Here is a 21,643-nt window from a genome sequence, read left to right on the forward strand (position 1 = left end):
CATGGCACACAACAGTGGTTTTTATTGCTCATATTTCTCGGAGTGGTGGTGGAGGCAGCTAGACAGCTCAGCTGACTGGCTGGTTCCACTTCCACGTTTGGGGTAGTCTGGCTGGTAGTTGATCGAGGATGAACTCTGCTATGATGACTGAGGACTCAGCTGTGCTCTGCGTGTCTCTCTCCCCCCCAGGCATGTTCTGATGGCAGTGGCACAAGAGAAAAGCCTAATGTGTAAGCCTATTTCAAACTTCTGCTTGCCTTGGGTCAGGTATACCCATTGGCTAAAGAAAATCATATGGTTGAGTCCAGACTGAGTTGGAGACCCTGAAAAGTAACATAACAAAAAGTCAGGATACAGGGAGAAGTGAAGAAGGAGGCTATTTTCAGAATCTACCACAATGTCTGTGCCTTTTCCCTATTGGTGAAGCACCACTCTTTCTCAGCTTATAAAAAATTTTAACTTCTCTTAAATTTTCTATAACCACCTCATTGTAGAGTAACTCGATAGAGAGGAATTCTGAACTGCTGAGTATTTACCAAGAGACTCTGAGTTATCCACATGAAGCTATTTAAACTGGAGGAAAACTTCCATGACATTCACTGTCAAGTTAAGACTATTTTCTTCCCGTCCCACGCCGCCCCCCACCCCACCTCCGTGGCCCAGTGCTGTGACTACCCAGGACAAAGATTAGATCAGCTACAGATAGCAAGTAATTTATATTTTCTTTGTACATTATAGTGATCGGTTGGATTTTCAAAACGCTTCCACACAAAAATAGAGAAGTTCGGGTATGATTATTTTAAAAATAAATTTGAATGAACTCAAAGTTATCCATATAATAACATCACTTACTTGCAGGCCAACATTCTTTCTTAAGTAGGAGGAAAATCTGTTGTGGTTCAGTAGCCAGGAACTACATCTAAGCCTAGGTTCACTGTAGTTGTGGGCATTGAGTATAAGCATCATTTGTCATGTGTGTCCTATAAGAAAATGCATGGAGAACCTCAGTTGAAGCCCACAGTGACCTCTCTCTCACTGTTCAAGCTTCTGTAACTCATACTTCCCGGTAATGTTACCCAAATCTCCTGTGCAACAAAATCAAGAATGGAGCCTTCCTACCCCACGCACCACCACCCCTTGCCATCACTTATTCTCTCTTGTAAAAATAATTAATGTTTTAAATTTAAAAAAATTTTTAGCCTGAAGAAAATCTCAAGAACAAAACAGTTATCATCCATATACTCCTCACCTAGCTTTAACAGCCAGTAACATCTTGCCTCCCCCGTCACATTGGTCTCTGTATAGGTACAAACATTTCCCCTTTGCCAAGCCATCCAAGAGTGGTATGCAGACACCATGACACTATCCCTAAATACTTCTCAGCACTATCCCAAGAATGGGGACATTGTCCTATTATCCAGAACACTATTGTCACATCTAAGAAACTCAACATTAGGTTTAACATACATGAACTTTCCCTAATGGTCTCAAAATTTTACTTTGCTTTTCTTTTAATTCAGATTCCATTGGATTGGGTTGTTATATCTGGTTAATCTGTTAACTGGAAACATAAATAATATATGACTGAGTCCTACCCCAGAGCTACAAAAATAAAATTTCCTGGACTTGAGCCCCGGAATCTATTTTTTCTAAACTCTTTCTAGATGACTCTAATGAGAGTCAAGTTTGATGAGCACTGAGTTCTACTTGTAAGGTTAATTATCTTTTCAGAAGTCTGCCACTCTTTCCCAAACAGACCTCAGAGAATTCTAGGGCCAGGCTTAAATTAAATTAAACTAAATTCTTGGGAGAACCATAACCCATTCTGATTGATGTCCATTTCTCTTCTACCCTATCCAATGTCCTTCTCCTCTAATTCCACCTGCTTCTTCTCTTAGCATTGTACAGGTGGTATGGTTTATGATTTTTGACTTTACCATGATGTGAAATTGATGTGCATTCAGTAGAAACAGTACTTTGAATTTTAAATTTGGGTATTTTTCCCAGGCTAGTGATATGCAGTAAGATCCTCTCTCATGATACTGGGCAGTGGCAGCCCCGGCTCCCAGTCAACCACACAATCAGTAGGGCTGATGACTGATACACTTACAACCAATCTACACCCACACAATCATTCCATTTTTTTTTCACCAGTACAATATTCAATAATGACAATGGATATTCAATGCTTTATTATAAAATAGGCTTTGTGTTAGAGGATTTTGCCCAGCTGTAGGTTAATGCAAATGTTCTGAGTGCACTTAAGGTAGGCTAAGCTAATCTATGATGGGCCATAGTTTGGGTATATTAAATGCATTTTCAAGTTATGATATTTTCAATTTGGGGACATAACCCTATAAGCTGAGGAAGATCCCTCCTCAGGAAGAAGGATTTCATTGATAGGCTTCAAACACCTAACCCTAGACCTTTCCTTTAATTCTAAACTCTGTTAACTCAATGCCCTTGTAAATACTTTTTGATTGAAACGTGGGGTGGGGTAATGCAGGGGAGGAGGATTGGCTTGTTGAAATGCAGGCTCCTAGGCCACCCTCCAGGCTCAGGGATATGCACTTTGATCAGCTCCCCAAGTAATCTATACTCCTTTTTTTTGTATTTCACTCAATGGACCTTGCAGAATGATTTACACTCATTAAGCAACTCAGTAAGAATCTGATTGTGTCAGTGAATCAAATCCCTACCTGTAGAACCCTTGTCCACAGAACACAGATACCAGACTAACCTATATTCCCATCTTGTACTCATTTCTTCTGATGCTCTGGTTCACTGTTCTCTCTAAGAAGTACATGTCAGCTAACATAGCTTTAGCTACTCTCTAAAACCAAAGAAACAGACTTATTTCTGTTTCATTCTGCCTTTTACTCCCACTCCGACCAAATTCCCTTTTAGTGTTGACTCACAGTGTTTATCTGAGTCTGCACCTGACCTTTTGGTTCTAGGGGCATCTTTATGGCCCCCTTTTTCCTTTTCCTTCTTTTTGGTGGCTAGAGATGATACTAAGGGGAGGCTTGAGAAAGGATCACCGAGTACAAAGTCACCAGTGCTTTGACGCCACAATGCCCCTGCTCACGAAGTTGTCCACTGTACAAGAAAAATACTTATTTATTATTTTGGATTTTCACTTCACTTGCTTTGTTTGCTAAGTAATCTGATCTATGCGAAAGGCAAATAATCTTTTTCAAAAATCACACTGCATCTTCTACAAAGCTGTGTTTTGCTGACACAGAAAGAATGAGACTAAAGTTTAACTTTTTAAGTATAGTTGTTATAATTGTTAAACTATCTGTTATCTCTCAGCAAAGGTAAAGACGTATTCTGGAATCCAGATTGGCCTGTGTGGAATACCATTTTCCTTTTTTAGTCCATTCATGGCAGAAGATAATTCCTACTATGTGATTCTAGTGACGCCATTATCATTCTAGTGAAATAATGAGGAAAATACTGAACTGGTATCAGATGTGAAATCAGAACTGATAATATCTCTTGACTAGCAGAAGTCTGCAAGTGTGTACAATACCAAGTATTAGCCAATACATAAGTATATTAGAACTGATAAACAGTCACTGTTGACAATGTAGGAAAAATACCATATCTATGACTTCTTATATTTAAAAAAAAAACCCATAGCATCCCTTTAGTGAGGGAAATAAATTCTTCTTCATGACAGATGATGCAGCCATGGCTTTAAGAACATGACTAAATGATCCCAAAGGAACTTTCTAACAGAGTCGTCCAAAGAGACCTCAGAGCGAGGGCACTTCTAAAAGCAGCTGACATATGTGTGTGGATCTAGAATGCATGCGTGATTAAGCTTTATGTGGATCAAAGATGGCAGCAAATTCTTTGCTACTCCCTTTTTTAGAGGTGGAGTCTAATTCTCCTCCTTTGATTCAGGGCTGGTCTTAGTGACTTGCTTGACCACCAGAAGGTGGTCAAGGGAGGGAAGGAGTAAAGTCAACCACTCTAAGAAGTTTGACTACACTGAGATCGATCACCATGCTGTGAGGAAGCCCGCACTAGCCACACTAAGAGACAGACAGACAAACAGAAGAGAGCGAGAGATGACCTGCCAGCCCCAGCTATTCCAGCCACACTAGCCCAGGCATCCGTGGTGGGAATGAAGAGCCATCTTGGACATTCCAAGTTGGCAGACGTAATGTGGAAAGGAACCCAGGATCCCAGCATCTCGCCAGGCATGTGGCTTGGGTCGAGCTGGAGTAGCCATGTCCAGTCATGAAGCTTCCCCCGCGAAGGCTCCCGTCTGAATTTCTGGCCTACAGATTCATGCGCATCAGAAAATGGCTGTACCTTTATGCTGCTATGTTTTGGAGTGGTTTGTTCTATAAAAACATAACTGGAACAGATGTCGAAGGGAGGATTTATATGACTCAGCTATTGCCACAATGAGACAGCATAACACATGACTCCAAAACTCAGTAGGTTTCAACAACAGCATTTTATTTTTCTTACTCAGGGGTCCGTGGGCTGCCTGGGATGTCTTTAGGCAGCAAGGTGGTTGGATTTGCAGGGGCAGGCTGGATTCAGACACGTTTCTCACCTTTGTCCTGGCATCTTTGTCCTGATGCCGGGCTAAAGGGGCAGCATCTACCTGGGACGTGCTGACTCGCACGTCAGCAGGAGTCTAAGTGCAACTCCACAAAACATGTCGATGCCTCTGCTTGCTTTACGTCCACTTATTTCATTGGCCAAGTAGGTCATATGGTCAAGCTCAGAATCAAAAGGGTGAATAAATATACTCCCATCCAAGTGGGAGAAACAAGAGAGGAAATACTTACTGAGCAGTATTCCAGCCTATTGAGAGTTTCAAGCACCAAATGATGGTGGTGGTGGTGATGGTGAGTGGTATCAGACTGCACCACTTGCAAGGTATTTTGTAATGTGGTACTTACACATCTAAAATCCAGAGAAAACACATGTAAGTGTTGTAGGGGGATGTGTCTAAATATAAGAATCAATGATTTTCTGTACTAAATACTGACAGGGAGGAGGCATGTAAAATTATGAAAAGATGAAAGAAATGTAATAGAAGTGCAGAAGGGGAGGAATTAAGAAAAAAAAGGGGGGAGAGAAAAAGAAAGGAGAAAGTTAAACCCTTCAGCAACTGTCGGGGAGGTTAGGAGCCGATAACCTGTTTCTTGGTTTGTCTCCCATGGAGGCAGAGCAGCTCCAGGGCAGCCATTCCCCAAAAGAAGCCCCCAGACACCAACTCCTACTTAAAGGGAGGGGTTTCTAGTTCAAACATGAGGCACGGCGTACGGCACTCCCAACACTGCTCTCCCACTGGGCACCACACTTATGTCCAGGGAAAGTGCCAGCAAGGCAGGGCGTTCCTTAAGGCAGGGCTTTCCTCACTCCCAATGGAGGGTTAACTGTTAACACAGCTCTGGGGTGCACAAAAGTGTGGGCAGCAAGCATAGTGGGAGCAAGGGGGCTGCAGAAAGGCTTTGGGAGAGAAGTGAACTGGGGCTATGTGCAGAGGTGAGAAAAATGTGGAAGCAGCCACAGCCCTGTGTTTGTAGCATGCCTACAAGGTACAAGCCTGGCAGAGAGAGCCAATGTCAGATTCTGGTAGGTCTTCAATGCCAGGATGAAGAGCACATTCTTAATTTAGTGGGAGCCACTGAAAGCTTTTGAACAAAAAGTGGTAAGGAGGAGTTGCCCTAGAATCCATCCCCTCCTGCTTCTTTAGTAACAGAAGCACCAGTCTTTTTTTAAAAAAATTAAATTAATTTATTTATTGAAGTACAGTAGACACACAGCGTCACATTAGTTTCAAGTGTACAACATAGTGATTCAGCAAGTCTATATGTCAAGCTGTCCTCACCCCAAGTATAGCTGCCAACTGTCACCATACAATGCTATTACAAGAACATTGACTATATTCCCTACACTGTCCTTATTATTCCCACAACTTACTCATCAGAAGCACCAATTTTTAACGGGGGATATGCCTGTGCAAAATAAAGACGACATTTCTTAACTTCTCTTGCAGCCAGGTAAAGTCATGTTGTAAATTCTGGTTAATGAAATATAAAGCACATAGCGTGAACAACTTCTAGGAAATGTTCTTAAAGGGAGAAGACATCACTACTTCTTTTTTTCCTACTGGAAAAGTGGAACTTAATCCTAACATGTATATTATTCATTAGGAAGACTGGCCTGGGGCAAGGCAAAATATAGGATGGCTGGAACAAGAAGAGCATTGGAGATGGGAAGACTGATTAGGAGAACATTTTGGCAGCTGAGATAACAAGTGAGGAAATAAGACCTGAGCCAGGATGGTAGCAGTGGGAATGGATGGGAAACATAGATGTGGTAAATATTGCGAAAGGACTGTCTGTGGGACTTGCCAATTGATCAGATGAGAAGAGACACTAGAGAAGGAAGAACCAAAGGTCACCTAAAGCTTCATACAGTAATGACTAGGTGGTCAGTAATGTTAGTAACAGAAATAGGGGGTCCAGAAGGATGAGCAGCCTTGAGGAATGCCACCATGAGTTTGGTTTTGGACATGTTGTGTTGGTATGCCTGCAGGATATTCAGGTGGAGATATAAAGCAGGTAATTGAAAATTCATTTCCGGAACATGATTTGAGAGTCCTGTGGGTAAAAGTGGTCATTAAAACAAAGGGAGGGGCTGGTTGGCAAAATAGAGAGTATATCTGTAGAAAATCCTTTCTTCAGTGCACACAGAGAAATAAACCGTGTTCTGAAAACATAAAAATATGTTCACAAGCTCCCCTCCCTCCATCAAAAACAAACAAACAAACAAAAACCCTGCAAACTCCAGCCAGTGGCTGGCTGGCTAGCTGGCTTCAAGCAAGGAAATCCTCCCTGATCTCAAAATTTGGACAGCTCCTTAAAGTTCCTTAGGAAGGCATTTTGATTTGCATGAATATCTGTCATGACATGTTCTAAGATGACTCCTTTTCAGCAAGAGATCTAGAATATTTGCCTTCCTCCTTAACTCAGTTTAGCCACATGTAAGAAGACTTCTTTTTCACAGAAGTCTTAAAAGACCAATTTCTTTCAAGCGCAGCATGAGAAAATATGAAAAAAACTAATACATGTGACAGAGGTAGTAAACGACTCTGCAGAGGTCTCTCATATATCTGCCATGACTACATAAAAGTTGAAATAAAAAGGAAATGAATCGAATGTTAACATTAAGAAACCATCTTTGCAGGCTGGCTAACCACTGTATGTACAGTTTTCCTGCCACGGCTGGGGGCCGGGTGATGGAAGAGGTTAAAATCCTGTGGTTTGTCTACTACCCAGTAGAAATGCAACTGGATGTGGTGGCGAGAGAGCCGTTGATTCTGTAGGAGTTTTGCGTCTTCAGCCTACATACCGCCACACACACAGCCAGCACACAGCTGTCGGGCAACGGGCAACCGAGGGCCTTTCCGGGAGGCTTTAAGCCCCTCTGCCTTGGAGAGCGCGAGCGCGCGCAGTGGCGAGCCCGGGAGCTGGGTTTGGTACCACCTGGGACCCCGTTTCACTTACAACTGAGGCTTTGTCAGAGCCCTTATTGAACGTGGGATAAGGTTTTTCTAATTCATCCATCCATCACCCATCTTCCATCTCAGGACCAGGCCCGCGCTGGGCACCCCGGCGTGCTTTCTCGTACAGGACTCCTGGAGGAGGGGTTTTAGGCTGGAGGAGGACACGACCGGAGGACCGTCCGGGGTGGGGGCCTAGCCGCACTCGGCCCTTTTGCAAGAGAGACCGGTGCGTTCTCGGACAGACCGCGGGGGCGAAGACACCCACCCAGGAGGGAACCCTTCCCCTCCCCCAATCCTCAGGACCAAGAACATAGCTGGGTTCCACATTCTCCCGGGCCTTCTGACTCCGAGGGCCCAGACCCTGGCCAGCCCGAGAGGCCCTGGCAGGTGCCAACGAGCCCGGGCCGTCCCTCAGGCCGTGCACAGCCGCGGTCACCCGGAGCCCGCCCCAGTTAGCGGGGCAGGGAGGTGGCTACGGGCGCCCGGATTGGCCGGCCCCCCAGCTGTCCCGGCAGCGCCCCCAGCCCTGCCGCCCCTCCCCCCGCGCCGGCAGCCTTGGCGAGGGGCGCGCGGCGGCGGTTCCCGGCGCTGATTGGCCGAAGCCGCGGGGGAGCGGGGGGGCGGGGCGGCGGGTGTGAAGGGGGCGGGCTTGGGCTGCTCCCGGCTCCCTCCCCTCTTCCCATCTGCGTCCTCTCTCGCTGCTCCCGCGTTGCATCATCTCCAGCCCGCGGCTGCTGTGGGAAGGTTGGGCGCGGCGCGAACCGCTCAGGCCGGGGCTCCAGCCTGCTCTCCCTCGCCTCTCCTGGCCCTTTCCCCACCTGCTTCTGCACCCACGCCGGGAGCTCCCCGCGGGCCGGCTCCCAGAACCCGCGAGGTACAGCCGGCGGACGCTCTGCCAGATCCGTTCATTGAGATTCCCAGCTTATCCCAGGGCCAAGTCCCCCGCCTCCTTCAGCTTGGGGCCGCGGGCAGCGCCATGGAGAAGAGTAGCGAAACCAACGGCTACCTGGACGGCGCCCAGGCGGGGCCTGCAGCAGAGCCTGGCGCGCCGGGATCCGCGGCGGGACGCGCGCGGCGCTGCGCGGGCTTCCTACGGCGGCACGCGCTGGTGCTGCTCACGGTGTCGGGAGTGGTGGCGGGCGCCGGACTGGGCGCAGCGCTGCGCGGACTTGGCCTCACCCGCACGCAAGTCGCCTACCTGTCCTTCCCCGGCGAGATGCTGCTCCGCATGCTGCGCATGATCATCCTGCCGCTGGTTGTCTGCAGCCTGGTGTCCGGCGCCGCCTCCCTAGACGCCAGCTCTCTCGGGCGCCTGGGCGGCATCGCCATCGCCTACTTCGGCCTCACCACGCTTGGCGCCTCGGCGCTCGCCGTCGCTTTGGCGTTCATCATCAAGCCCGGCTCTGGCGCACAGACCCTCCAGTCCAGCGACCTGGGGCTGGAGGAGTCGGGGTCCCCTCCGGTCCCCAAAGAGACAGTGGACTCTTTCCTCGACCTGGCCAGGTAACGCCCCCCCTCCCCCCCACCTCGCCAAGTGCACAGTGAGCTCTCTAATGCACTCCAGTGCGCGCGCGCGCGCATACACACGTAGACGCACACACCACCCTCATAAATTGCTAAGAGTTCATTCTTAATCTGCTGCGGGTGATGAACCAGCCTACCGTTAGGTGGAGTGTGTGTTAGGGAAAAGACAGTGTCTCACCTATGCTGTACTCCTTATACCATCTGGCTGCCCTTAACCAGTAAAAACGTCCCAACCACACCCCAGTAGCCTCACCCTGTTTTTTTTCCCACGATGCCCGAAAGCTTCTGGGAGCATTAGTTAGATGTTGTCTGTATCATCCTCAGCTGTAATCTCTGGCCTTCCCTGTTTCAGCCCTTTGGCTGAGAGGAAGGTGGCAATTTTTGAAGACTTGTCAGTGGACCCAAGGATAACGAGGCTGGGGTTAGTGGTATGAGGCCCACTGCTCAGAAACATGGCTCTTTGGGGGTCTTGGGACAGGTTGCTGGCCACCCCATAGTCAGGACCATTGTAGAATACTGTGAGTTTCAAGGAGCTTTATTTCTGGAAGGTTGAGTTCTAGAGAAGGAGTTTGCTTGCTTTTTGTGACTCCTAGAAGTTGCATTTTATCCCTTGAAATGCGGTGTTGTTTCTGGATTTTCCAAAGCCTCAGCCTCTCTTGGTTTCTCCGTTAGCCCAGAGTTCACAGATGGGAAAATTGCAGACTGGAGGAATTTACCGTCCTGGCCAAGTTCAGCTGAGTGAGGAACTCAGCTGGCTCCTTCTCCAGGTTTCCGAAAATTCTGGATTCGGAGCCTTGGAGGTATGTTTTGTCTGGAGTCACTGAGGCAGAGTTCCTCATGGCTGAGGCTGTGAAAAACAGCAAACCCTGGGCAAAGTTACTTGGCTTCCTGCTATTTCCTTTTCTCCCTCTGGAAAATGTGATCACTGTCTGCCACTTGAGAGTGTGTTCATTTGAAACTACAACAATAAAAATAAAAAGTCCGAGGCTTTTGTATTAAACACACACACACACACACACACACACACACACACACACACACCTCCATTGAGGGGGTCAAACAGTTCTTACCATAAGGGCAGGTGGAGGTGGCCTATTAGGACTTTGATATAATCACGGTCTTTGGTATCTAGCAGCTTGATATTTGGGGTCTTTCGAAACTTTTCGAAAGTTTTGGGGCTTTTAGGTGGGTGCTGAAAACAAAGTCTACTAAGGTTGAGAAAGCCTTTGGCTTATTACATTCACCTATTAGTCAGCTTTCTCCAGGAGGGAAGGTGGTTATGGGGTTAAAAGATTCTTTTTTGCAGGGGTCAGTGGCCCTGGAAAGGAAGTATGGATGCCCAGCTCTGACCTGCTGGTGGTACCCCAGAGGGAAGCTCAGTAGCATTCTTTTATCTCCGAAAGAGGGACCGTAGCCCCCAAAGGGGGCAAGATAGGGTGAGGGGTTACTTTATTACCACCTGTCTCAGGAAGGACATCTTAGTTCCTGATTGTGGTTTTCTAGGTTTAGAACCAAGCCCTACAGCTGTTGCTTCTGAAGTGTATGGTGAGGTTGTCTCTGTAGGTTAAGCATCTGCCTTTGGCTCTAGTCATGATCCCAGAGTCCTGGGATCGGTCCGCATCGGGCTCCCTGCTCAGTGGAGAGCCTGCTTCTCCCTTTCCCACTCTCCCTGCTTGTGCTCACTCTCTCTGTCAAATAAATGGATGGGGTCTTTAAAAAAAAAAATGAAGTGAACGGTAACCTAGCATCATGGCTTAGTGGTCTGTCTGGGTGCAGACTTTTCAGTGACTTGGGCTGCAGGTGCTGGAAAGGACTAAGAGAACCTTTGTTGTGGCCTGTTGGGAATAGGCAGCCTTTCATAAGACTTCTTACAGCCAGCCTCCAGCAGCTCATGCATAAAGGTAGGGCAGGTGGTATGATCCTATTTTACAACTGAGGAAACTGAGAGAGATTAAGTGATTTGCTCAAGGTCACAGAGTGGTTTATCAAAAGAGGGATTAGCGAAAATATGGGTCTTGTGTCCCAGCATTCAGGGCTCTGTTTCTCCCACTCTTCCCTCCCCCAAGTCAGTTTGCTATAGTAATGGTGTCATGGTGCTGATTTAGTCCAACCATCTCAGAAATGTTTGCTCTGGGCCAAAAGGGCATCAGGTGAGAATGTGATTTGGGTCAGGGCAGATGCCCACTTGCTCTAAACAGAGGACCTGAGCCCCAGCAGTGAAGGAAGGCCTGTGTACTGCGGCTCTGATTGGCCTTCACCTTGAGCAGCTGGTGAGAGGGAACTGAGTTTTGAGCCATAACCTCAGTGCTTCCTGGGTCCCTGGGTCAAAGTTTTAAATTTGCTTCCTTCAAAGAAACCCCGCAGATGCTGATTTTGTGGGACTCTGGGCACGTTCCTTGGCAAAGGCAGGGCGCAGTCCTTTCTGCCTGTGGGCACTGAATGAAGTGAGCCGGCTGGCAAACACCTCAGTTATCCTGCAGGCCGTCACCGGGTAACTGCCCAGAACTCAAACACCCAGAAGGAGTGGGAGAAGTCTCTGACTTCTCATCAGAGAGACTGATGACCAGGCTTTGCTGGTGGGGGTGCTCCTCGGGGTCTGGTCTCTCTGCTACGATTTCTAATTTTTCTCAAGATGGAACTACAAGTCAGAAAGGAATGAAGCTCACAGACATTCATTATAACTTTTAGAAGATTTTCAGAATGCCATTGCTGAGTGGTTTGATTTCCCAACACACAATGGATTAGAAATAACAAAGGCCAGGGAGTGTCTGTGAGGCACAGGTGCTAGAAGCAGGCCCTTTGAGAACTGAGAAGGGGTGATGGAGAGCAACTGGCAGGTGGGAAAGTCCCAGTCTCCTCCTGAGCAGCCCAGAGCTTTATGCCTGGGAACCCAGAACAGCAAAGGACTCTCAGAACTGGGTGGGACCCAAGTGCTCAAGCTGTGACTGTTACTCCAAAATGAAACAGGTGGAGCACCAAAGAGACCAGGAAACAGATTATGAGGAACTCATTATGGAACTTCTTCGTCCCTAACAAGGCTTACTGATTGTGAGTCCTAGAGCATGTCCCTAACCCCTGTGTCTTAGCTTCCTCATCTCTGTAACCAGCATCCTGAAAGTATCTACCTTGGAAGGTTCCTCTGAGGGTTACATGAGTTAACGTTTGTAAAGCTGTTAGACGAGGGCTGGCCCACTCTGCTTGCTCTGGTTATACACAGAGTGGTATTACAGAGCTATTGGGAAGTTGGCTTTGTTTCACTTGAACTTATGGGGATGGCCCTCTTTTCATAGTCTGAAAGAAAAGAGAATGAATGTTGGGGGGAGGGAATGTTTGGGGGAGCTCAGGATGACTTGAAGCTTATGTTTTTAACGTATTTTGGGAACTACATGGAGCTTGGAGAAAAAGAAGTGAACAGTTACTATGTTTTGGACTAAGAGAATCAACACTGGGGGGAAAAGATGTGGGGGGACTCAGTAGGTTAAGCATCTGCCTTCGGCTCAGGTCATGATCTCAGGGTCCTGGGATTGAGCCCTGCACCCTGCATCAGGCTCTCTGCTCAGCAGGGAGTCTGCTTTTCTCCTCACTCTCCCTCTATGTTCTCTCTCAAATAAATAAATAAAAATCTTAAAAAAAAAAAAGAATCAACACGTGGGAAATTTGGAAAATGTGTAAAAGTCAAAAGTGAACCTAGAAGAGTCTTCCATTCTAAAAGGGAGCAGAAATCCTTATGTATCCTCTCTGACACTGCAGTTTCTGCATTCCCCCCACCTGCCCCCCACCCTGGCCCCTGTATTACATATTTGTGTTCTCTAAAGTTGACCAGTCAGCCTCAATTTTCTTCAGCTATAAGTGGAAAGAACTGGCTTCTAACATTCCCTTGGGTATTAAAATTTGTAGTTTTCAGTTGGAAAACCAGAGGCTTATCTGCAAAGGTGGCAGGTAGGGACAGCTCCTGGGCCCAGGGCTCTGTCTGCACTGGCATCCGGAAGAATGACCCAAGGCCACTGTCTTTTTTTTTTTTTTTTTTTTAATTAACATATAATGTATTATTTGCTTCTTGGGTACAGGTCTGTGATTCATCACTCTTACACAATTCACAGCACTAACCATAGCACATACCCTCCCCAAAGTCCATAACCCAGCCACCCTATCCCTTTCCCTCGACCCCCCAGCAACCCTCAGTTTATTTCTTGAAATTAAGAGACTCTTATGGTTTGTCTCCCTCCCAAAGGCCACTGTCTTTTGCAAAAGTGTAGCAGGGCACAGCCCTGTGCCTGGTAGACACAAGTGAGATTTTGCCCGTTGCCCAGTTTTTTAGGCTTTATTGTTTAATTCTTGTGCTCATTTTTTCAACACTGAGCCTTTCCCTTCACAGAGGGAGGCATGAGGGACTGACTTTCCTGTTCAAGGACTGGTGTGAATACGATGCCTCTCAACTTGCAAAGAACGTATTTCTTTAATAGCTTCAAAGAAACCTACCAGAGACTGAGCTCTAATCTTAGCCCCTAGGCTGCAGTCAAGAGAATGCAAACTGGTGCAGCCACTTTGGAGAACAGTGTGGAGATTCCTCAGGAAATTAAAAATAGATCTTCCCTATGACCCTGCAATTGCACTGCTGGGTATTTACCCCAAAGATACAGATGTAGTGAAAAGAAGGGCCATCTGTACCCCAATGTTTATAGCAGCAATGGCCACGGTCGCCAAACTGTGGAAAGAACCAAGATGCCCTTCAACGGATGAATGGATAAGGAAGATGTGGTCCATATACACTATGGAGTATTATGCCTCCATCAGAAAGGACGAATACCCAACTTTTGTAGCAACATGGACAGGACTGGAAGAGATTATGTTGAGTGAAATAAGTCAAGCAGAGAAAGTCAAGTATCATATGGTTTCACTTATTGGTGGAGCATGACAAATAATATAGAGGACAAGGGTAGATGGAGAGGAGAAGGGAGTTGAGGGAAATTGGAAGGGGAGGTGAACCATGAGAGACTATGGACTCTGAAAAACAACCTGAGGGTTTTGAAGGGGCGGGGTGGGAGGGTGGGGGAACCAGGTGGTGGGTATTAGGGAGGGCACAGATTGCATGGAGCACTGGGTGTGGTGAAAAAACAATGATTACTGTTACGCTGAAAATAAATAAAAAATTAAAAAAAAAAAAAAAAGAGAGTGAATAGTGAATAAATTCTTTTAACTGTTGGCCATGGGAGGCTGTTTGGCCTATGCCTATGTCTCTCTTCTATAGGCAAGAGGAAGATTCTTAGCAAATCTAACACGGATCCAAATTCATGGAGGTTTCTCAGCCTACTTAGTCACTAAAGGGAAAAAGTGGCAGCATTTTATTTAAAAAAATAATAAAAGGTTTTACCTTGACACCTTTCCTTCTGCCACCCAAGAGACTACCTGAATAGTTCTGAGACTGAAAAGAGCATACACCCAGTGAGGTTCCATGGGGCGGGGGATGATTAAAAAGCAGACACTGGGATCAATTACCTGATTTTGAATCCAGCTCTACCACTTACTAGCTGTGTGAACAAGTCTTTAAGCCTTTCTTTGCCTCAATTTTCTTATCTGTAAAGTGAGACTAATAATAGTATCTACTACCTGCATTTGTTATGAAGATTAAGTGAATTAATATTGGAGTGTCTTGCTGATACTGTCAAGTGTCCCTGCCCCTCAGGGATAGCCCCAGACCACTTGTTACAAGAATTAAAACTGTTTTTAATCTTACTTCCTGAAAAGTCCCCCACGCCAGGGGCCTGGCATTAACCTTTCCAGCTGGAATCTAAAACTGGAGATGGGCCTCAAAAAGAGGATAGACTACTCTCCTGCCCCCCACTGTCACCAGAGTGTGAGCCCACTACCCCCAGCCCTTCCTCTGCTCCCAGCCTTGTGGGGGGTACCAAGATCTGAAGGGGCATGTCCCTGTTAACCAACTCTAACAATAAACACCAAGGATAATAAATGTTTAGCAGGTGTACATACCCTGCTATATCCTGTTCTGAACAGTCTTTGAAATTTTCATAAATTCAGTAAAGAATTTTTGAACTTAAATAAGAGGAAATATTTCTGGAACAAAAAAATATACCTAAGCAACAGTAAATTGTTTTCCATTCTTCTCCTATAGGACAGGGAAATGCATACCACCCTTGACAAATAGGATCAGAAGAGCAAACAGTACCAGATGTATAAAGAAGGAACATTTTTGAAGTTTTTCATTGTGTGAGCTGCGTGCATGTTCACCACCACTAACAGAAGTTCAGCCTCCTCTCCTACCAGGTTCTCAGTTTAAGTAATGTACCCAAAGGTTCCTATAGCACTGGAAAGGCTTGTCCATTCATTCTTTCCTAATTTGGTCTGATGTGGACTTAACCTGAATTTAGTATGGACTTGATATTTTTGCAGATGTTTTTGACTTAGACCTACTTTAAGAAATGTACTTTGAATTATGGCTTCAGTACACATCTACCCCCTCCCCACCCCACCCCCTTACGCAACATGAAACAAATGACAAAACAGCATTTTAAATGTGATACATGCAGGTTTTTTCAATTCTGTCTAGTGTATTGCATATTTTATAAAATAATGGCTTTAACTAGTAAATTGCTTTCACAGCCTACTAATGTTAGAGAAACTGGTCCAGTGTAGATCTGGTATTATCTAATTTAGGTAAATTTCTAGGGATCCAATAACAGAAAAGGGAAATATTTGAGAATTTGAGTAAGTTGAAGAGCTCAGCGATTTGAGGCCCTCTAACACCCAGTGAAATCGGGTACTGTGTAAATGTGAAGCGTGGAAAGACCATTTGGTCCTTCTTACTCCCAGACTCTAGATCTCAAAACTCTAGATCTGCACTGTCCAGTAGGATAGACACAGCCACAAGTGTTTACATTTAACTCATTTACATGTAAATAAAATAATTCAGATCCTCCCTAGCACCAGCCATATATCAAGTGTCCAACAACCAATGGCTACCCTATTGGATGATGTTAGTCTAGGTATGGAGCCTGAATGGGAGATGTAACCCCAGCTTAATGTCTCCGGGTTCTTGGTGTCCCCATGTGTTAAATGAGGGTGTCGATCTTGACCACCTCTAAAATCTCCTCCAGCTCAAATGTTTCTTATTTTGAAAGCACACAGAGTTATTGTGTGAATGTGAGCCTAAAGACAGAGCTGTGAGGGGCAAACCTACCTGCATGACAAGCAGCTGATCCCTGAATGCAGGAGAGCTCTGGAGTAGGGAAGCTAGAGTTCCTTCATAGCAGTATCTGTGTTTAAAAGCCAAAGGGAAGAGGGGTAAAAAGCTTGTAGAGAGGAGATCAAAGCCGGAGGGCTGACACTACCCGACTATATAAGACTTACCATAAAACAACAGTAATCAAGACAGTGTGGTGTTGGGGAAGGAACAGTCAAATAGATCAATGGAACAGAACAGAGAGCCTGTGTGAATACAGTCAACTGATCTTTAACAAAGAAGTAGAGGCGATACAATGGCACAAAGATAATCTTTTCAACAAATTGGGCTGGAACAGCTGGACATCTGACCCTTAGACACAGAACCTATAACCTTTCACAAAAATTGACTCAAAATGGGTCACAGATCTATATGTAAAACGCAAAACTCTAAAACTCCTGGAAGAAAACATAGAAAACCTAAATGACCTTCAGTATGGTAATGACTTTTTAGATACAACACCAAGGATGTAATTTGTGAAGAGTGCAGAGAAGTGTTTTTGCTTTACTCTACAGCCTCAGCTCCTTGCCCTTAGTATGGGCAGGAGGGACTGCGCCTATTCTGTGACAACCAGAGGGACCAGGGGAAAGGAGGATGATTTTATGGTTGCTACATCTCACTGCCCCCAGGTGGTGCCTTCCCAGGGACTAATATCCGAGAGCTGAGCTATAGAAAGTGCGGTCATCCCTTTGAACGTATGTATTTTTTTGGTTGTAAACTCTTTGCAGTTAGCACTGTATCTCACTTTTTAGCCTTTTAAGCAGATATGAGATACGACTTAAATATAGTAAAATGCACCCATTTTAGATGTACAGGTCAATGAGTTTTAATAAAGAATGAGTTGCGGGTGCTCAGTGGGTTAAAGCCTCTGCCTTCCGCTCAGGTCATGATCATAGGGTCCTGGGTTCGAGCCCCACATCGGGCTCTCTGCTCAGCAGGGAGGCTGCTTCCCCCTCTCTCTCTGCCTGCCTCTCTGCCTGCCTCTCTGCCTACTTGTGATTTCTGTCTGTCAAAATAACAAATAAAAAATCTTAAAAAAAAAAAAAAGAATGAGTTGTAATAAAGAAATTCTAACAGCAAGAAATAAACCCCAATTTTATGTAACCTAATCATGAAAATGACATCCCATCAGCTTTGCTGTATTCTGTTGGCTAGATGAAAGTCATAGGCCCCACCCACACTCAAGGGGAGGGTATTGTACAAAGTGTGACTACCAGGAGTCATTTTAGATTGCTTGCCAACCTGGGTTGCAGTCAGTCCTGCCTACCTCTGAAACCAAAGGCACTGCAAATGGTTGCCTGGAGATTCCAGTGCTAGGTAAACAACTCACAGAAATAAGTATTAATGGGTATGTTCGGCACAAATTGTAAATGATTCAGTCTTTTACAAATGGGTTGTCACTGGGATTTTGTTATATATCAAGACCAGCATCCTGCATAGAGCCTGCAAAGGAGGTCCTCAGTAAAAACTTCACATGAAGAGATTTTGGTTTCAAAATCTAGCTTAAGTTGACCCGTCCTATTGCCCGCCTTTTACAACAAATATTTTATGAAATCCTTCATCGTGAAATGAAATCCGTAAATAGAATTTCAATACATTTCAGTTTCAGAGCATCAATGTGACTCAACAGAAGGATAAAAAGAGAGTTAACTTATAATAAAAATAATGTGTTTCCATATGTAGAGGTCCTGAAATGAAGTGGTTAGGTGCTTACTTCTGAATTTACAGTCACCATTAATGAGACAGATGTAAATGCAGGCTGTTGCTTGACACTGGTGTGTGTAATTAAGGAACCCAGATCCTACAGTTTGCCATTGGTGATGTGATTTTCCAGGAGGATGAGCAATTTTTAGAAACATTCTGAACAAAACAAAGTAAAAACTCATTCTATGTTTTACACAGTAATTACATTCCTAGAAAATTCAGTGTGTGTTCAAATTGTACCAAAAAACAAATAAAACCTTGTTTTGGAGTGAGTTTAGGCTGAGGTCTTTATGAATAAGGTTTTCATCAACAAGTACGTCTTGTGGGACATTTGGGATGTGTGAGGGCCACACTCAGTAGAATGAGTGGCTGGGACCTGGCATCACCCCCTATAACACTCCCCCAATGGCAGGAATGCCCCCCAATTATTTCAACAATGAAAGCGCTCCCTTGGATTCCACCAGTGGGCAGTACCACTCCCATTGAAAACCACTGCAGTAGGGCTTAACTTCTAGGGGATAGGAAAGTGATGCAGTTTTCCTAGAGAACCACAGTGGAGATAAGGGTAAAAATTGGTGTGCTCTGAGTATTGTGACCCAGCAGCTGAGGCATAGCTGGGTTCTTGGATCAAGCGGAGACCACAGTAACTGCTGGAGGGAGAGGGAGAGGAAACACTGTGTGTTGGGCTGTCAGGAATGGGCACCCGAAAGTGGACACTTTGAACACTGAATTTTAAGAACACTGACAAAGTGCTTTTTTTTCTAACAGAAACCTGTTTCCCTCAAACCTTGTGGTTGCCGCTTTCCGTACGGTAAGGCTTGATGCTTTGCAAAAAACTAGGAAACTTACAGGGGTGGTGTATAAATGATGCTATGGGGTTATTTAAGGTGGGTCAGAGAGGGGTAGTATTGTTAACAAAACTTGGTAACCCAGGCCTAAATTTTTATAGCGTGGACCCTGGAGTAAAAAACAAAGTGAAATAACAACAAAAAAAAACCAAGAAGGTTTTCTAAAATATCCCACTGGTTCCACCATTTTTCATATCACCTGAGAAATACTCTTAAATCACATTTTGGGGTCTCTTAAATATTTTATAATGTTTGAAAAATATACTTTTATCTTTTTTCTGATTATAGAGGTAATATATGCTTATGTAAAAATTAAAAAAATAGGGGTGCTTGGGTGGCTCAGTGGGTTAAAGTCTCTGCCTTTGGCTCGGGTCATGATCCCAGGGTCCTGGGATCGAGCCCCGCGTCGGGCTCTTTGCTCAGCAAGGAGTCTGCTTCCCTTCCTCTCTGCCTGCCTATCAGCTACTTGTGATCTCTGTCTGTCAAATAAATAAATAAATAATCTTTTTAAAAAATAAATAAATAAAAAATAAAGTGCAAAAACATGGAAGAAATTAAAAATCACTCATCATCACAGCCTAGAGATACCCATTAACATTTTGGTACACATCCTTCAGATACATTTTTTCTCTACATGTGCACACACACACGTGTTAGAAATAAAAACAACTGTATTACATGTCTGTTGGTATGTACACATACTACACATTGTTTTTAACCTCTTTTTTAAGGCAGCATATTATAAACATTTTTTCATGTTGGTAAATACCCTTCTGCATAATGTTAATGGCCCTGTTCCACTGTGTGAGCATATCATAATTTTATTCTGTCTGTCCCTTATTGATAGACATTCAAGTTGTTTCTAATTTTACCTAATTTTGGCAAGACTGCGAGTAACGTCCCTGTAGCCATGCTTTATAAGGAGAAGGAGTGTAAAGGTCTAGATTAGATGGACTAATCTCATTGCCTTTTCCAAGCAGATTCTTCTGTTTCTATTTACAGCTGCTCCCTCAATCTCTCTCTTTAAAAAAAAAAAAAAATTCTGCTGGGTGCATGCGAGGCTCAGTTGATTGAGTGGCTGCCTTCTGCTCATGTCATGATCCTGGAGACCTGGGATAGAGCCCAGCATCAGGCTCCCTGCACAGCAGGGAGTCTGCTTCTCTCTCTCCCTCTGCCCCCTCCCCCCTGCTTGTGCCCGCTCTCAAATAAATAAATAAATAAATAATTTTTTTAAGAAATCTGCATATAAGCACAGCTGTGGCTTATATATATAATGTAAGGTAGGAAAAAAAATAAAAGGTTTATGGGGTTTTCAGTGCCTGTCACAGAAGGCATGGGGTGGGTTTTGTTTCCCGTCACTGGTAATCACAGGACAGCTGAACACTTCTGCTTGTCTGAAAGCCTGATAAATCAAAGGTGAGAGGGACCAGACCGCATCAAAGGCAGGCACAAACCCCCCGTAATGGGCTCCTCTTGACATTCCGGAACCAGGTGTCCTTAGAACAGGTCAGGAAAGGCATTTTCTAAGAGACTCCATTCAGTCATGCATTCTGCCATAGGTAGACCCCTGAGTGCCTTGTGCAGAAGTATGTGAGGTTGATTGTAGGACCCAAGTTTGGAGAGTCATTTCACTTCTGATAAGTGAGTCTCCCACAAGACTTAACCAGAAAACACCATCTTGTCTCATATCCTTTGCTTTGGAGAGTGGGAACCAAGCAGATTAGAAAGATCAGAAGTAGATGCTGAGGGGAACCTGGGTGGCTCAGTAGGTTAAGTGTCTGCGTTTGGCTTAGGTCATGATAATGGGGTCCTGGGATCACCCTGCATTAGGCTCCCTGTTCAGAGAGGAGTCTGCTTCTCCCTCTCCCTTGGCCCCTACCCCAGCTCATGCTCTGCTCTCTATCTCTCAAATAGATATATCTTTGAAAAAAAAAAAGTAGGTGCTGAAAAGCATTCAGGCTCAAATAAATTCTGGAACAGAGTGGAACATTATGAAATTAATACCAAAATTCAAATAGTATAACATGTCAGCTGTTAGAAATATCAAACTATCAGCATGAAATTGTGCAGACCTTCTCCAAACCATTGTCCCTAATGGTGTGAGTCCCTAGATAACTCAGAGGCCTCTTGGGGTGTATGCTGCCTTGGTCTTAACTAACTTTTGTGCAATTCTTAGAGGCCCTTGTCAGGCCAACCAAGTGAGGAATTCCTAGAACACTCGGAGTGAATAAGAATGGTAAGAGGTCCGGGGCACCTGGGTGGCTCAGGGGGTTAGAGCCTCTGCCTTCAGCTCAGGTCATGATCTCAGAGTCCTGGGATCGAGCCCCACATCGGGCTCTCTGCTCCGTGGGGAGCCTGCTTCCTCCTCTCTCTCTCTTGCCTGCCTCTCTGCCTACTTGTGATCTCTCTCTGTCAAATAAATAAATTAAAAAAAAAATCTTAAAAAAAAAAAAAAGAATAGTAAGAGGTCCAACAGTCCTTCCTCAGTTTCTCTGGTTGGCCTTTACCTATGAACTGACAATGTCTTCTTCTTCCTCTTGTTCCCAGTATGCAACTGATTATAGAGAAGTGACCCACAATACCAGCTCTGGAAATATAACCCGTGAGAAGGTAAAGCTCTTTATAAGATCACTTGTGGCAAATAACTTACAAAGCAAATAATGCTTTTTAATTGAAGGAGCATACATGATGCATCTTCTTCTCAGCAGGGCTGAAAACTCTGGGGTTTGGAGGAACTATCTGAAAAACAGATTAGGTTTGCTCCTTAGGTTACTTAGCAACATGGCC

The 21,643-nt window shown here is 45.0% G+C and overlaps 1 protein-coding gene and 1 long non-coding RNA gene across 2 annotated transcripts in view; one reads left to right on the forward strand and one right to left on the reverse strand.

The window, feature by feature from the left end:
- LOC308348992 lies at positions 1–9,067 on the reverse strand. The gene is made up of 3 exons (XR_013967412.1): positions 8,742–9,067; positions 853–980; positions 1–323 (listed from the first exon to the last, which is right to left on the reverse strand). It is a non-coding gene; the product is annotated as an uncharacterized lncRNA (long non-coding RNA).
- The window catches only part of SLC1A4 (solute carrier family 1 member 4), a 27,084-nt gene continuing 13,604 nt past the window's right edge, over positions 8,164–21,643 (forward strand). The window contains exons 1-3 of the mRNA XM_080813524.1: positions 8,164–9,046; positions 18,777–18,819; positions 21,404–21,466. Coding sequence (XP_080669650.1) covers positions 8,520–9,046; positions 18,777–18,819; positions 21,404–21,466 — 633 coding nt within the window. The 5' untranslated portion in view covers positions 8,164–8,519. The remainder of the gene's footprint in view (positions 9,047–18,776; positions 18,820–21,403; positions 21,467–21,643) is intronic.

The sequence above is a fragment of the Martes martes genome (genome assembly GCF_963455335.1).
Source record: "Martes martes genome assembly, chromosome: 9".
Classification (NCBI taxonomy): Eukaryota; Metazoa; Chordata; class Mammalia; order Carnivora; family Mustelidae; genus Martes; species Martes martes.